General features: G+C 46.6%; 1 protein-coding gene across 1 annotated transcript; it reads right to left on the reverse strand.

Annotated features, from left to right (window-relative positions):
• Positions 1 to 1911: 1911 nt before the first annotated feature.
• Positions 1912 to 16501, reverse strand: LOC149281949 (ubiquitin carboxyl-terminal hydrolase 43-like). Its single transcript, XM_089498842.1, has 16 exons — positions 15884 to 16501; positions 11549 to 11686; positions 8323 to 8423; positions 7629 to 7721; positions 6849 to 6984; positions 6278 to 6425; positions 5834 to 5990; positions 5600 to 5711; positions 5231 to 5334; positions 4826 to 4903; positions 4343 to 4469; positions 3759 to 4092; positions 3511 to 3669; positions 3134 to 3286; positions 2576 to 2947; positions 1912 to 2009 (listed from the first exon to the last, which is right to left on the reverse strand). Exons 1-16 carry the CDS (start codon positions 16499 to 16501, stop codon positions 1912 to 1914), a joined length of 2928 nt encoding a protein of 975 aa, XP_089354968.1.
• Between the last annotated feature and the right edge of the window lie 1426 nt (positions 16502 to 17927).

The following is a 17927-nucleotide window of genomic DNA, read 5'->3' on the forward strand; positions in this document are numbered from 1 at the left end:
GCTTCGAAATATTAGTGATTTCCAGGCAATATAAGGTTTTCGATAATAGTTTGGGACTATCCTTAAAAAAGTGCCTTTTAAGGAGAAATTGGAATTCTATTGTCTGCCAGATTTCAAGCAAAAATAAATTTTGCGGAAAAAAAGTCAAAAACTGGGAGAAATAAAAAGGTTGACATTTTTAAAAGAGAGTCAACGTAAGAAAGAAAAAGTTTTGTAAATAAAAATTCCAGAATAGTTCGGATCTATCCAGAAAGAGCGTGGCTGGTTTGTGTGCGTTTCCGAAAGCCCTGCTGTCTCTTAGTAACGGGATTTAACACAAGCTTTTCGGATTTAACGCTCCGGGTCTCTGTTTGCTCGACGGCTTTCTCTATTATTTGTAAGACGTAGAGCTGGTTGCCCGGCAACCTTTTAAGTAAACGCTAATTAGCGCCCATTTGAATGGAATCCATCGGACGCGATATAGTTTCCCTCAATAACCCCTTCCTAAAGCAGGTTTCCCCACCAAAAAAATGATTAACATTTATTTTTGGGGGGAACGCTACATAATTATAGTATTTATAGTACTTATAATATAATGACTGCAGGGTAGTAGGTTTACGGTCAGCGGCTGCAGCTCCTTGGACTTTACGTAAACTTTACGTTGGATATGAACTTGGTAACAGTGAAAATGCGTCGGTTATGTCTGTGCAAAATGCATTTTTAATTCAATATTCAAGGTGTAACTCATTGTGTTAGTGAATAAGCCACTGAGTACGTTAACAATACCTGGGAACTCTCAAGATTTTTGCCCCAATCTCAGCGTGAAGGGGCAGATTCTGTCCTACCCCCCCCCCCCTGATCATATAAAAGACTCCCAGTTGGTGCTTTTGCTCCCAGTATGTTATGGCTGATATCCCTGCTTGAATGCAGGTGACCCCATTGAGTGTATCTTTAAATAATGACAAATCAAGGTTTCCATGACAACCGGTATTAGAGCCATTTGCTTGACACATTTGGCAAGTCAAGTATGATGTTAACTGAAATATTTTCATGCAAAAAGAGTCAAAAAATGTCCATACATTTTTTTCTTAGATTTTAATTGTTGGCAACAAAATCCGATTTACCGGTAAACAATTAATCGTCTTGCATAGAACATCTGAAAATGTGACATTTTTACATTATCAAAATAGCTGCCTCCGTAAGGCCTTTGTAAATGTATTTTATATAAAATAATATAAATTCTTTTCTGACATATTTTATAAATACTTTCACTTTTTGTATTTTTTTATTTGCCCAAAAAAAGAGCTTTTGTGTTTCATTTTAGGACGTTAAAAAAAAAACTGCAGCACTTCACAAGTAGGGTGTCCCTTCCCACAATCCTTCAGGGAACCTTAACCCCTCGGTTACTGAGATATACCCACTGAACTGTATTTTTCAAGAGCACTTAGAAGGGGGGTATAAGTCTAGGAGAAGAAGTAAAAATAATGTCATTTCTTTCTAAAAATAGTCTGGCACCTGAGGGTTTTGAAGACCAAATGTGCGCGGAAAGAAAGCTTCCTTCTCCCGATCTCCAGACTTATATTACACACATATCGATAGACTTCTAAAGAAGCGAGCTACGGCCTGGGGATAAAGCAGACGTTCTAGAATCATCCCTTAGTTCTTTGTATCAAAAGAGTACATCTGTATACATGTGTTTATTTAAAGCGAGAACCAGCAAAAACCCTCTGTTCTTCATGTAGGAGAACGTCTTGTGGGTATCTCAAGGGGTTCTAGTGGAGCAAATCTAGAACCAGGTTAATTACATTTTTTTTTTGGAGATGTAATGGAACCCACTTCCGACGATTTAAACTCCAACAAGCACATGGAACGAAACCATCAGGTCGTGGAGAGCTTTGGTCCCTCTTTGTTGACATGCTCTAGAAGCTGGACTCAGGCACTGTTTTTTTCCTGCCCAAAGAAGATGTTTGGTATGTCATCCTTTGCACCGGGCTGGACGAAACCTTCTCTGGGGCACCCTGTCTGGAAGTCTGCGAGGAAACAGTCCCGTTTTTATACAGAGAAATCGACCTCTTCAGAGTCCAGTCTGCCTTACTCTGGACATTGGATGAGCTCTGCGCTCGTCTGATATCCGTTTTGGACTTGCCTGTGACATGGTCCTCTTTGTGATGATGTGACATGATACCATTAGTCCTCCCATCATCCTGAATCCTTTTCGGTAAAGAAGTCCTGGACAAAACACTAGGAAGCTCTGAAATTTGGGGGTTTTCGGGTCCATTGAGTTTCCTGGAGTCCTTCTTCACAAAGCTTGACTGCGATTTCATTGACTTTCCTTCTTGCTGTCCCTCTGACCCAGATGTTTTTGCCCGAGTATTGTCTACATCTTTGGGAACAGATTTTTGGTTATTTTCTTCCCTTTTCACTGATGGCGGTTTGTTGTGTTGAACATTATCAGCCGTTGATAGGTTTGCTCCAGATGGAAGATCTCCAGTTGACTTTTTGTCTCTAGTTTTTGATTGCACTGACCCATCTTTTCTTGCCGGGTGCATCGTACTCAACACATTTACCTGTTGGTTAACCTTCTCTTTCTGCCTACCTCTGATGTTGTCCACTTTTGATGAAGACGTTAGTGGCCCAGGGTGACTTCCTACAGAGTTCACTGAGGCACTAGCACCTTGGACTTTGGAATGACTTGGCTTGGTCTGAGGTCCTCCAGCTCCCTTGTCGCCTTTGCTAGTGTTGGCCATCCGTGGGACAATGGATTCATTGGTATACTTAGGTCGTCTTCCCGATTCCAAATACTCTACTAGTTCTCCAGTCTCACGCTTTGCCTTGTCCTTCGATCCAAACGACCAACGTAAAGGCATCGCTTTACTGATACTCAACTTGAGTTTTGAGGCAGACGACACCTTCATACTTGCACTGCGTCCTTTTACACCACGCGCAAATGGCTTTGAACCAGGGGCTCCTGGAGAAATCAGGAAGAATTGATTACAATTTTGTAACATAACCCCCCCCAATGGGACTAGCTTACATATCTGAAAACTCCTTAGTCTACATATTAGCACCTACTAAAGGGACAGAAATACTTGTGCAATCATTAGGATGCCTGTTTGGAAGAGGTATTTGCTTGAATCAAGGAATAAGAGAATACCTTTATCTGGGTGCGCCTCTTTTTCGACGAAGACAGGGGAATCCAGAATTTGCGGCAGAGCGATGCAGTTGGTGGCGCGGGAGACCAAGCTTTCTCTCTTGCTTCCGTTCAGTCTCAGGACCCAGTGGTCTGACAAAGAGGAGCTGGTGGAGCCTGCGGTGAAAAAGTGATAAAGATCAGTTAACCGGAGACCATCTTACTATGTTAACTTATTACCAAAGTCACTCGTTATCCTATATCAGCCAAGGACGGCAGTTATATGTCTGGGGCTTCTCACGTAAACATTTTCTGTACATTCCAGCTTTGGAATTCCCATAGTTTAGGCCAGAATCTATAGGTTCTTCTGTATCTGTCATCGCACTGGTCTCAGGACCTACCTCGGACCGAGCTGCTCGCAGACCAGGCGGGGATTGTGTTTCTTTTTTGGTAGAATAGGATGTAAGCTCCTCTGGTACACACCTCGTCCTCCTGGAGTTGCTCTACATTACTGTCGTCGTAACTGTACCAGCGAGTGTCCAGCGAGTTCCTGCAGTATGCTATGAACATAGATCATTTCCGTTTGTCATAAGTCTCTGTATGATCTTAGTTTTGTATAAAAACCATCCTTAATCTTTAAGGTTCTTACCGGTATAGTGCCCTCCCTGCAGACTGCCATGGTGATTGCACACAGCGTACAGGTCATACAGTACTCCCAGCTGGCTCAGTGACGGCTTTCGAGAGGACCATGGTCCTAATGTGCCCTTCTGCACCTGGCCTCTTTTGACAACATGGGGGCCCATATCCATGCCAGTGAGTGGGAACCTGACCAACGTGGACAGTTTGTTCCTCCGGCCTCCGACCTGGCGGAACCTCTTCAGGTGGATGATCAGGATGTCCGGCAGGGTCCACAGGCTGAGTTTTACTGTCCCCTGCTGCAACACCTTACAATGCGGGCACCTCCAGGCATCATCAGGCGCCAACTGGGAGATAAATGGTTAATATAGATTATTAAAGACCAGTCCTGATAGTGATTTATATCAGGATGCTAAAACCCCAACGAGCCAATGGCATTGGGTTAGGGTCTTTTGGCTTCAAGCTGTCCTACCATGACGGGGGGACACAAAGGCAACTTAGTTCGAGATCAGATGAGGGAGATGCTAGTTGTGGCTCAAAGGCTTGAAAGCGGATTTGGATATAAATATGATCAGCGTATATAAGGTGACCAGGTACCTGCTCCTCCTTAGTGTAGAGCTGAAAGCACTCATCCAGTGTACAACTCTGCTGCTGGTGCTCGAGCTGTTGGACCCTCACGGACTCTGCGTCCTGGACCACTTCCTCCTGTATACTTCCAAACAACCTGAAGACAGAAATATACATCGTCAAGAATCTACTCAGATCTCCTCCAATCTGCCCCATCTAAGCCACCAAACGTCTCCTGGACCCGGCCCTATCCTGCCCTAAATCCTTGATTTAACTCGTCCTGCCCCGATTCTGTGACTTGCTCCCCCAGTAACTCTCTGCAAGGCGAGATGACCTGCTTACTCCAAGACCATTGTTGTCTAAGTCATGCCCCCCAGGGTAGATTTTCACCAGACCGCTGAGCCTCTAGTTCAAGTACATTAGTGTCCATAGATGTCAAATGAGACAAACCCCTTAGACTGTAAGATCTGGGGGGTCGTTACATACGGTATATAGATTGATATTCACACTCACCGCTCCTTGGTCCTCGGGTCCCATTCAATGACCAGCTTAACATGGGGTGGTCCTCCTGCACCATTGAGTTGAAGAGCCCTGCCAGACAGATGTTAAAGGGATTTAAGACACCACCTTTAATGGGTAATGTCAGAAAATTCTACCTTACAGAAACGGTAGTAGATACATGGAGTAACCTCCAAGTAGTACAGAAATACTCAGTAACAGATACCAATAATAGCCACGAGGTGGCAGCTGCTGCAAGGACTGGGAATCATTAACCTATTTGGTGCAAGAATGCCTTCGGCTGAAAATGGTACTAGTCAAGTATAATTTGGTTAAAAAAACATTAATACTCCTTCATGGACCAAACACATCAAACCTTACAAAGCGGCCGGTGCGTTTCACAAGGTTCCTGGCACTCACCTGTCCACTGCCGGCAGCTGGAGAGGCCGCATATCCTTCGGCGAGAGGTAGCTGCCGTTTGTGGGATCTCCCGCTACGCGAAGACGGAAGACAGCTGATCCATTCTGGGGAAAATATACGCCGGATTTACTAAATAAATATAATTGCAGTGGAACTCTTATAAATCTTTTGTTGCCGCATTCTACAATTAGTTTATTGCCCTCTGTGCATTTTCTGGTGGGTGACCACAATTTTAATTGTGGGGAAAACACTAAAACATATATTAGAATTACGGAGATGCCGTTTCAGCAGGTTCCACCACTAGGAAGGCTTTATAGCAACTGTGGTTATTGCTCATAACGGGGCAAACCCGATATTAGCCGCACTTACGGGAGGCTGTGAGTCAGTCTTCATCAGGTAATGGATCTTTCTCATGATGCTTTGCTGCAACTGATCCCATGAGATTGTCCTGTCTTCTCTCATCAGCAAGGGTGGCCCAAACCTACTAAATAGTCGAAAAGGAATCTCAGTGACATACATGAAGAGCAACGCACGGAAGCGGAACCACAAGATCATTATATGATTTCATTATTATTGTCTTTAAATGAAGCAGCGATGAGTTACCTCTCAGTCTGGTGACTCGCCGACTCTACGTTACACAAAAGGAGCAGGATTTTTGAGCCATGAGCCAGGAACTCTGAAGACGTGGAGCCTCCCCCTGTTAGCCTCCGTGCTTCTGGGTCCAGGCGGCGTGGAGAGGGCGGAAGGCATTGAGGGTACCCTAGGTGGGGAAAACAGAAACAAGTTTACTTTGAAAACCATAGAATTCCCAAATGTCCTGCGTGCCCGACCTCAGAGGTGTGATGGACGCATGGAGTGCAACGAAAGGCAAGAGTTTATAAAGCGTTGATTGTGAGCTCTTATATCCAGCTGTTTCTCTGACTCTGAACTGTAACATTAAAGAATACCCAGAGGTGCCCGGAAACCAGGAGAAAGCCCCTCAGATGTAAAGAATCCTTGAGTTCAATAGAATGTTTAAAAATACATCTTTCAAGAAGAGGAACCTACCAGCGGGACGTGAGTTGCCTCCTGTCTTGGGTAAGGGCAACGGGACCTGGAAGGCATAGACCGGATCACCTTCTGCAATTATATTCAAGTCTTCATCATCATAGAAAGAGCGTTGGAAGCCACTGGTGTACAACTCAGCTAGAATCACCTGGAGACACAGTCAGACCAAGATACATAATTACTAAATAAGATACATAATTACTGAATAAGATACATAATTACTGAATAAGATGGAGCGTTCTCTATTCATACACTGATAGGAGATAGAAGAAGGTCGGTTTTAGGATACTCTGCGTCTGCTTTCTCTAGAAAAATTTCCAACTCTTCTTAAGATCTAACTAAATCCACCAAAATAACGAATGGATTCCGTATCTTAACTGCTCTTCCTGCCATAAATGAGTGTTACGCTGAGCCTCAAAGCTACTTTGCTGTAGACGTAGAGGGCATCTCTGTGGTCGCTGCTTGTGAAGAGACCCCGGAAGAATGCTAGAGCTTTAGAAGATCCACGTTAGTGATATCCAGGAGGTATCTCATATCAGGTCAAGCCGGAGAGAAGACACAAACGTATTACCTGATCTGGGGGGATGCTGCCCTCGTCTGCCACCATCTGCCTCAGCGATGCCACGGTCCCCAGCAGCGGAACGGCTAGACCGATTCGCAGAAAGCGCTGCTGCTTGGTTTGGAAGACGAGAATCACGTTCAGGGCTCTGGAAACAACACAGAAGAATTGTCTACATATAGAAAGACTTTCATGAACACGATGGCCGACTCAGCTGCCACTTGACCCAAAGCTAACCCCAAGTTGACAGAAGACTCGCAGAACACAGTATCTGGGGAACCGATAAGTTGCCATCAACCCAAATGACAGCTCGAACCTTAATCACCTGAGCGGCCCGACGGCACCTATATAACACGGGTCAGAACCCCGATTCCACGACAAATGGCAGAAATGTTGTTTCTAATTAGAGAACTCCCAGCCTGGTCACTTTATGAAATGTCTTTATCAGACACTTAACCCTTTCAGCCCCTTCCCTAAAGCTGTCTGTGTTAACGGGAAGTGTGTAGGAGTCCCCACGAGTCCCGCGTTATTACGGGAATCCTTATACTACAATTATCAGCTCAGCTTCCCCGACGTGTCCTGTGTAATTATCCCTGATTGAGCTATCTACAGCCCTTTGCTCCGTCTCTCTGCCTGCAGACGGGCCGCAGAGGCCAACGCTGTCTCCCGTTCGGCCACAAACACCGACCGTCCGGCACCTGACACATTTTATTCTGGTTCATGGTAAATTATAATAAACGCCCCATAAATAGAACCCTCAGAATGAAAGGGAAGGAGGGAGGAGAGCGTTACCTGGTCTGGCGCAGGGGGATAGGTAACGACACGCACAGGAAGGGGTCGAAGGTGTCGCTCTGCTTGTGGCAGTGGGGGCAGGTGAGCGAGGACCTGAAACAGAACACACAACACGTGATGGTGCTTATATCCAGTTTATTTATTCACAGATACGTCTTATCTATCTATATATAGAGGCCGATGAGCCCGGCGAGGGGTTCTGCGTTGAGTAATTGTTGGATGTCGGTTTGTGGCGGGGTGCTCTGGAATCCCGCGGCTGATAATACCCCGAGAGAGGGGCGCGTTCAGACCCCAGACTGCCCCAGCAGCCGGTGCAATGCCGAGTAAAGAGCCAGGATCTCTAAGCGCGGCTGTTACTGTAGGGGTCCCACCGGCCAAAGGCGCGGTCCCACCTACTCTGCGGAGTGTAACACTGTTGCAACTAAATGTAGCATTAGAAACATTGTTTTAATTGTACAAAATTGATATATATATTTTTTTGATGGGAACACTTAAATGTCATGTGACACAAAGGCAGGTGCTGATTGGTTATTCCCATAAAAAAATGAAAAGGCTTTTTTTTTTTGAGTTGTTTTTATGCGACTAAAAGAATTAAAATGACAGATCTGTTAATGATTTTCTGCTTAATATCCCAAATCTTCAACACACAGGTTACAACACGTATGACATATGTGGTTATATACGGTTCATGTACCTGTACTGTGCCTGGAAATGCTCCTGCACAAAGCTCCGGCCTCCGTCCGCGGGCGACGAGGCTGACGGGATCATCAGAGTGTGCTCAGCGCCAGGCGGAGGCTGCAAAGGTAAGGGAAGAAGAGATGGCAGCATTAACACAGAGGGGGTATTTCTGCCAAAGACCCTTCAACATCTCCACGTCCCAAAGGATTAGACTTTGATGACTTAAACTAACAGAACAATGATGTCAGAACTAAAAAGGTGAGATCCGCCACATCCAGAGCCACATTAACATGTCATGGGGTTACCATATGAACATCCGCGGGGTTCTTTGTATAACTAGGTAGATCTTAGCACCAGGAGTTTCTCGTCCACCCACCTCAGGGTTAAAATTGATAGTGGTGAAGGATACTGAGACGCTGCCAGTCTGTGGGTAACAAGACGCCTACCGGGAGATCTTGGCGGGGGGGGGCAGTATCTGGTATAATTACAGGGTTAGAGGCTCTTTCTGGAATGAGGTGAAATGTATGGGATACGAGAGGCACGCAGAATGGTTTTTTTCCCACACTCGACGGGAAAATGCGTTTACTGTGTGGTTACAGGGGAGCAATTAGTGAAGTCGCTGAATTAGCAGAGACCTCATTAGTTGATTATTTATTAAGGAACAGGCGGAATGAGAGTGCGGGTGCGCTTGTGCCAAGTGCCGGGGCTGGCACGCACTCAGAATATGCCGATTCTACACAGCGATCCAGTCCTGTCTCATGGCGTCCCAAGACCATTTAATGGCGGTTGAGTTGGGCGCTCTCCAGTTGGTCATTGGCTCTGCCGGTAGATCCAGAAGTTGAGTTGGTCCTGTTGAGTTTAACGGCGGTTTCTTTACTCCCCTTGAGTGAAGTTGATTTTGTTGAGTGACAAACTGAGGTTGAGCTGAGTCACGTTTCGCTCTCATTAATAGATAAGTTGCTCAATTCTAGGTTGACCGACTCGGCCCAGCTGTTGATACAAATCAAACCTTAGATGCCTTTGAGGATCAAAGTTATTCAAGCTGCTTTGTCCACTGAGGTTGCCAAATAACGTAAGGACACTATAAAAAAACTTGTTTCTATTTAGAGAACGGCCATTATCCTCTAGAACCTGATTCAATGTTCTAATTAAAGAACGGTCATGATCCTCTAGAACCCGATTGAATGTTCTTTCTATTTAGAGAACGTCCGTGATCCTCTAGAACCTGACTCAATGTTCTTTCTATTTAGAGAACGGCCTTGATCCTCTAGAACCTGTAATTAAAGTGCATGTTTCTACAGATCTGAATGCAACCCCTGGACTCCCGCCGCTCACGGGGTTAATGAATATTCTTATATTTTTATGAATAGGGATTTTTCTGAGCTCTCTTTCCGGCTCGCAGGAACCTGGAAGGATATTTTATTTGCCTTGTAAATAACCGTCCCGGAAACAGCTTCACCTGGCAAAGCCATAAAGATCGGGCCTGGTCTACTAAGTCGGGAAGACAGAGGTTTCACTTACGCCGTTGTGAGTAACAAAGGGAGAATTAGATTAAAATAATGTGATTTTTGGTTCTGAAGGGTTAAACCCCACAGCGTCTGTTTAGCTTCCGGCTCCGGCAATCGGATTACGAGGAAGTGACCTCCATCGAGGGGGCGACAGGAACGCGGCTCCGTGTTACACGCATGGGAGAATCACTATTAGTCTGATCCGCTGGTCTAATCCTGGGATGAGCCTGGCTGGAGGTGTGTGTGTGTGTGCGCGAGTCTGGCTACCGGGCTTAGTGTCACCGCACACGCACACACACACACACGGTTAGCGGAACCCCTCCACACAAAAGGTAAATGTAGCCCATGTCTACTCAGCAGTATTCACAGACCTGGGGTAAGACAGGCATATTTGGGGGGTATAGACTGATTTATAGGCTGGATGAGAGTTAAGCCACAATAATTCAGGGACACAGAGCTGGGAGGAGTGGGTAAGACCGAGCTTAAGGGTCTGGGGCATCAGGGGTTACATATAGTGGGTAAGTATGAAACGAGGGATCTGGGGATGTGGGGGTTAAAGATATGAAGCCAGTTGAGGCGGAGAACTGGAAGAGCGGGAGGAGCGGGAGGCCGGCGCCGAGAGGGGAGGCGATGCTGTTTGCATTGCTGCTCAGCAGAACTTTAAATAATTTACACTTTCCCTTTAAGTGTTAACTCTTTGTTTGCAGACGGAACGCATGGCTCGGCGCTGCATTTTTATAAGGGTCCCTGACTCCCTGCTAATGGGGGCATGTTGTATTTCTAATGATTTGTCTCGATAGACGTTCTAAATTCTGTCCTGAAATACGACTCGTTCCCATCATTTACAAAACTAGACCCCCCCCCCAACATGCGCTGCCTCTTAATTACTAGATTCGGCTGAATGGAATTAAAGGAGCCAATTAAGTAGGATCGAGCGTCTCCCGATTTATAATTAAGAAGGGATTAGAATTGTGGCAACTCCACTCATTTCAAGGCTGAGAAAAGCGGCGGAGTCTGTTTTCTGGGTTCAGAGAGAGAAAAACAGATGGATGGGGGGTTTAACCCTTCGCTCTGCCAGAACAGCCCGGAACGCAGTGGGAAGGTCGGACCCGCCGTTCCCTGGACTTTTTTTATACGGCCTGTGCTGGTTGAAGCTCCCGTTTTTCGGCAGGGGCTGAATCCTGATTCATTAGGAGGCGGCAGGAGGTCAGGGGGACCGTCTGTCGCCGCGTAGGTTTCCATGGGATTGAGCTCATCACCCGATGGCTGAAAGTAGGAACGCATGGCGCGCACGGCATTACCCTGTGCCAAAGACCATCTCATTTAATTAGGAGTGGCTCTTTAAGACTAGTATGTGACCTTCTAAGCCCCATTCAAGGTCACACATTCTGGTCATCAAGCCACTCAGTGATGTCGACGGATTTGCCACTGAGTTCAACTTAACTGTCGATTGGGTTGAGTGCAAGAGTCAGACTTGGTGCCCAAGTTGGGTAGCTCTACTGAATATAATGGGTTAACGCTCTAGTTTTAGCCAAATTTCTCGACTTTAGGTTCTATTTCGAGTCAACAGAAAACTTGGCCCAAAACATTGTGAATCGACCAATGGCGGCGCTTTTCGCAGCAGGTCTCTGGCAGCTGATTGGACCCCAAAAGGGACCTTTTATGGGATTTTTATCGACGGAGAGAGCGGTAAAGCGAGGACTCGCGGTGGAGAGGCCACCGGGGAGGACTGACCTTGGCCGCCGGTTTTGCTTTGTGGCCGCTGGGTGAGTTGAGATCTTCGTGGACTCGGTCCAACAACCAGAGCAGGAACTCCAGGGCGTCCTGCTGCGAATTCCCCCGGAACTGCGAGCCGTACTTGGAGACGACGTTCTGCAAGAGAAACGGGCCGATGAATTCACGTATTTACAGAGGCCGCTCCGGTGTGCCGAGGGTTAACTGCGAGGGATGAGGCAGACATTCCTCTGTCCGCCGACACGGCTCGGCCTATCAGGGTCGCCCCACCTGGATTTCCAAACATTATACAGAGAATCAAATCAACATTCCTCCGGGGAGCGAGAGCCGGACCCACCCGCCGTACCCAGAGAATAAACGCCGCTAATTGCTCTAAAAACACCAAGCCTCGTTATTGCTGCCCGGCGCGTTTCGCAGGCGAATTTCGGTTATGAAACAATGGGAAGGCGGCTGTGAAAACTCCCCGGAAACCTCATTCCCACTGCTGGGGCTTCTCTGGATTCATGCAGTGAGCATATAGCGTACCTGCCAATGGCCCCTAAGGTGTCCTTTTTTGGTCCCTAAATCCCTGATGCCCCTCTCTCCTCCCCTGATGCCCCTCTCTCCTCCCCCGATGCACCTCTTTTCTAGGGTATGAGGGTTTAGCAGGGTTCTACAGTCCTAAAAGCCCCGATAATGTGTATAGAAACAGCAGGAAACGGCTTTATAAATTAAACGGGGTAAATAAACCCCATTATTCTTCTAAATGCCCCACTCGCTTACACAAATACCCCGCAGTGGGGCACAAAGTCGTCTGCCAGCGGGTTCTGGCTTTCTTTGTGTAAAACATTCGTAGACGATCTATATTTATTTAAGCCTCACAGAGAATACTGATTTTTTTCTGCCCCGGAACTCGTAATGGACCTTTAACCCGTCGCAGATGCCCTTTGACCCGGACGCCCCGCCGTTGTTGGCGTTATTTTAAGGCTTGCTGGTCGGGCTGGTTTTCTGTGCCAGAGTATCGAGGAGATTCCTGCGATCCCCGCACCGGCCGGTCCTGTTTGGTCACATCGCTCTTTTGTACGAGGGAAACCGGTTTGTCTTCTCACCATTAACCCCTGGGCTGCTGGATCAGCTTTGATCAGCTCTGGGCGGCTCATAACAGACAGGAGAGGGGCGGCGTTGGTCACTGATACAAAGTATCACGTAAATCCCATCATTCATAAAATCTCGACAGGATTACGCCCCCCCAGAGGCAAGTAAAACCAAGTTGGCAGTTGCAGAGGGAGCATCCTGGATCTGTTTCCCAGCAGGGGTGGTAATGATTTAAGTACTGGATGCAAATTAAAATCCACCTGGGGAAAAACAGGATATCTTCATAATTTCGGGACTCTATGTCTATATTTTATCTCTGTGTCCCAACCCACACCCGGTAATGCTGGACTACAACACCTAAAACTCTCAGCCACGAGCTCCTAGTATGATAACTTTACACAGTTCCGTGGGGGGCTCGTCAACCCCATGGTGGCAGAAACGGAAGACGGAGGATCAGGAAACGTCTGCAAATACCAAAAAATCCATAAACTTCAATCTACCCCGAATGATGCGGAATTTGCCCCGCTATATGGAATTACCACAGGACTGGCCCTTCTGTGGAGCTCCATTCCGGGTGACACTTAAATTCTGTATTAAAGGGAGGGGACGTTCCTCACATATCAGCCTTTAACCCCATAGTAGCTCTTTGCCCCGAGGGTATTTTGGGCTGTGCGTGCCAATGGAGGGGGGGCTCGTGCTGTGGTTGTTGTCTGGTACAAGGAGCCATTGTGTGATTATGGCCCCCAGCGTATACCCAGAGCCAAGCGTTCCCATAACGCAGAAGCAGGCTGGGCCCCCAGTATCACCAGTATACCCGGTCCTCAGGTGTGCCATAGAGTGGCAGGTGGAGCCGTTTCGTGGATCTCTCTCCCTCCAAGCTCATGCGCAGGACACGGCATATAAATGACTTCTAAACCGCCCCCGGGGTCTTCTCCACATTATATGTTCTACGCCATAGACCCCCCCCCCACCACATTTAAAGGGACAGCCTTTTCGGCCCCTCCTCGGACTCCTCTCTCCACGTTGTTTGCTCTGAACGCTTTTAATTGTTCCGTAGCTTAGAAACTCGGTTCAAAGGTCACTGTCAATGAGACTGTCCGTAAACACAGACACTCACTCCGGATGAGTGCGAGGAACGGCCCGAGGCGTCACTCAACTTCAACCGAAGTCCGCCACGCCTACCAGATAATACGCACCGCGTGGCCGTCAACATGTGAGTGTCATACCACGGGATCATACCTTCTACGTGAGAGGACCCCGAGACCCCCTCAAATAATAACCCTCTAATGTGCTTCACCAGTGGTGGTAGCCAACCATGACTGGTCAGGAGGTACAGATATTCTCACCTGTATTCTAGCAGGGATTCCAGCTGTGGTAAAGCAGGGAGAAAAGCACCAATTGGGATGCTCGGATATCATTAAATCAGAGGAGAGTATGAAGGAGTCGGCACCTGACTGTGTGAGACCGTCGGAGACAAAAAATATTGTAACAAACCAAACTATGATATCATCAGAAGCCTTCTTTTTGGCCATGCCAAGCACTATGACATCATCGAAGAGCAAGATTTTCATAGCCCCCCCCCCCAGTTATGATAAAGGGGGCCGTTCAGCTTTTCCGCGTGTACCGGGTCACTGGGGTGAGAAATCACCTTTTGGTTTGTTTGTCTTTCCAGCCTCTTTATGGAAACGGCTGCGGTTGGTTTGCGGAGGATGAGGTCAGCGCCGTTTGGCTGGCGCCCTGTTATATATATTATAACGGGGGGTAATCGTAATACGAGACGTTCGTTATTTTAGCCAGGAATTCCTGTCCACGCTCACAATGGTAATTCCAGAGCGTATCTGACTAGATTAGGGGGAATCATGTAAATTGCCCTATTACCACCATTAAGGGTAACTGGATCTGCCGGAATTAAAGGTAACCTAATCCTGGGTGTTCGTTAACAGAAGATGACCGGGAAACCTCCGGGAACGTATCGCTTGGACCCGTGTTATACATATATATATACATATATATATATATATATATATATATATATATATATATAAAGGGCTGGGCATCTCAAACATTATGGAGGAAGAACTGAGAAGCCAAAAATCTAGACACCCACAGTCTGGCCTGGACTGGCCACCTCGGTGGCCCGCTGGCCGACGGAGCCCCACACACTCAACTGATCTGCCATTACAGCTGTCACATTGCTGTCATCAGGTGGCCACTGGCCTTAAATCGCCATCGCCAGTCCGGACCTGGGCCATGGCTCACCTTTTCTACTCTGGCAGACGTTGGAGAACCAAAGGTTGACCACCATAAGTCCATTAGACCCCTAAAAGATTGTTCAGCCCGACAGAGACGACATATCTAATAACCCAGAACCACATCTACTAAAATAGAAGCTATCATTGTGAATTAATAACCCCGGTTTGGGGGGGGGGGTCATTTTAAAACGTTATTTGGGGATTGATAATGTCTTCTGGATTTTTATCCCTTTCTACTGTAAAAAACGCAACCTTGTCCCTCGCCTTCCCTGCCTCATTTATTTACTTTTTAGAACATTAAAAATCATCATTGCTGGAATCCAAAAATTCTATTTTGTAATTAAGTATCCGATATTTTTCCACTTAAACGTAGTATTTTAACACGGAAAGGTCATATATAAGTTATATATATATAAATATATAGATACATCATCCTCCTTAGGGATCAAATGCAAGTCTCCAGCCTCATATTCATCAATAAAATAACCTTTTCAACTCATTAAAAAAAGTAAAAAAAATAAAAATCAGTAAATTCTTTTTTTTTGGTTGCCTAGGAAACGATTTACACACAAAATAAAAGATACAATATGATTTTCTTCTTGAATGTGGATTCGTGTTGGCCTGGAGCCCTTTCTGGAAGTTGAAGGGGTTAAGCAGACGTGTAGAGCGCGTCTCGGCCAACTCACGTCTCTCGCAAATAATATGGAAGCGCGAACGGCAAAATCTCGCGGGGCAATAACTCGTTCCCCTGGAAAAACTGGGCGCTTTTAATTGAATTGTGCGAATATAGTGATCTGATATTCTCCTTCTACGACTATGAGTTGGGGACCTGGGAGCCGTCAACGTGCGCAGATAACTTGTGAGTGCTGTGTGTGGTCACGTGGCACTAAGGCACCCACGGCTACCACCTACAAACTCAGGGGGTAGATAAGGAACCCCACTTCTGCGGGACGGAGACCAACCCGGCTGCTTCCAGCTGATTCAAACTTTATTTAAAATGACCTCTTACCTTGAACTCCACGGACAGGTGCGGGGTGTATTCCAAGGTCCAGAGACCCCTGACCAGAATGGCCAGGGTCTCAGTGACTTCCCCCCTGGCCGTTGAAGGCGGTTCGTCCGCTGATCGCCTTGTCGCCTCGCCATTCGTTTTTATTTTCTCTAGCTCCGCTCGGTACTGGCCCATTCCCAAGAATTCGGCCAACAGGTCCGTGTTACTCAAACACTGCACCACAGCGTTCATGAAGCAGGTGTTTCCATGGTTCTTCATACCTTGGACCCCAGGAACCTTGTCATCTGAGCTCCAGGACAGCCTGTCCTGGCACCTGGCTGGCACCGGAGTTTTACCCAAGTTATTGTTACTGTCACCTCCATGAATGAGTCTTAAATCCTCCTGCGAGGACCCTTTCTTCTCTCCTTGGTGGGGTTTCGGCTTAAACCCCCCTTCATCATCTTCTAAATCCAAGGTGCACCTGTCGCCATCTCCCAGGTGGGACAAACTGCTTAAAGTCCGCAGTATCCTTTGCATAAAATTCCCCACGGATCTCAGGGACCTGCTCCTGAAGAGCTTCCGGGACCCTTGGCTCTTCTCCTTGGAGGTCTTCTCCTTGTCCACCTTGTGCTCCTCCATGTTTACCTGCTGCTGTGATCTACCTGCTATGGTATGCACGATCTTCCTGGTGCAACTTGACCAGGAAGAAAAAAAAAAAATATTTGGGATGGCAATTCCCAGCCTCCCTTTCCAAATTCACAACAACGCCAGCCTTCCCATTTCAGGGAGGCAGCCCGGCTGCCCCCATAACGTGTCCTGCTGCAGAGCCAGAGAGCTCTTCCTACCTGACCGGGAGAGGTGTGTGGTGGAAACCCATTCTGTGTCTCTCGCCGAGGCTTCTGTACGAGCTCTCGTGGCTGCCGTGCGTGTAATTCTGTTTGCTCTTCTTAGTACACAGCTCCACCTCCAGCCTCTTGAATCTTATTAGCCCGTTTTACTTTGAAAGAAGACAAGAGAAGACGGGGAGAGAGAACAGACGACGAGGGACAGGTTTATGCCGGGGGGGGGGACCTCTGCTGCTACCTCTGGTCACAATTGGCCAAGACAGTTAAAAAAAATGTAAAAAATTCTATACACCCTCTGTGATCCGTACCTCCGCCGGCAGGTGATCCGGTCGCTGAGAACGACTCTACAACTCGACAGGTGCCGGGCAACTTATCATCTTATTCGGATTCCGTTTTCAAACCGACAGTTACATTGTTGCAAGTTTTTGATACATTGGTAGATATTTTTTTGTTCGTTTGTTTTTAAGAATACACCGTGTTTAATGTTCTTGCTAACGGCTAAGCTTTATCTTACTGCGTCGAATAAATAAAAATAACATAGAATTGTAAATTACCAGGCAAGTAATATATAGAATGTTTTTTTAAATTATTTTTTAAATTAATTATTTATTTAATTAATTATAATTAATTATTATTATTTTTTTTTTTAAATAGCAGCTGGGACAGTTGAAGTCGGGGGGGCTGGGAGGGTTGCTGGAAAAATTCTAATTTGCTAACAAATATAACTTTCTGGGAAAAAGGATTTTTTCTACAAAAAGAAAATGCGAGGTGAGGAATAGCTTCAACTATTTTTAAAGTTAGTGCTTGTTCGTCAATAACCGGAGTTAATATATGGTGTATTTTGTTATCTGGCCCTCCGGCCCCTTTAAATGCTGCTTTGATTGAGGTAGAAAGGGCCTCCAAGGTCAGCCCTGTACCTGCAGCTGCCGCATGCCCTCGCCTGTTACTCAATGGCCCATTGTTATGTCGTTGGTCACATTCATCCTCCACTTCCCAGATCTGCTGCGTGAGCAAAGCGTGATTGTCGGTGACATCATCAGGAAATCGCTGCTAATTGTTTTGAGGGATTAACGGAAAAAATCTTTTACAAAAGAATCTTCTATTACCATTAACCTGCGGAGCGCCAGAGAGCTGGGCTTCGGGTCACAAAGATTAGTAGTGAATTCTGAACCAGTCATTAAAGTGACGCTCCAGCCATCATATAGACTTTAACGCAGTCC

Source organism: Sceloporus occidentalis, unplaced genomic scaffold (assembly GCF_023333645.1).
Source record: "Sceloporus occidentalis isolate IW3139 unplaced genomic scaffold, rSceOcc1.0.p SCAF_126, whole genome shotgun sequence".
Taxonomy (NCBI): domain Eukaryota; kingdom Metazoa; phylum Chordata; class Lepidosauria; order Squamata; family Phrynosomatidae; genus Sceloporus; species Sceloporus occidentalis.

Bases quoted from the DNA above. Each gene is read 5' to 3' on its own strand.
- LOC149281949 (XM_089498842.1), bottom strand. From the start codon at position 16,501: ATGGAGGAGCACAAGGTGGACAAGGAGAAGACCTCCAAGGAGAAGAGC. The intron at 7,722-8,322 runs GTACATGAACCG...GTTCTGTTTCAG, and splicing joins CATTTCCAGGCACAGTACAG to GTCCTCGCTCACCTGCCCCC. The intron at 4,904-5,230 runs GTGAGTGCCAGG...TCTGTCTGGCAG, and splicing joins CAGCTGCCGGCAGTGGACAG to GGCTCTTCAACTCAATGGTG.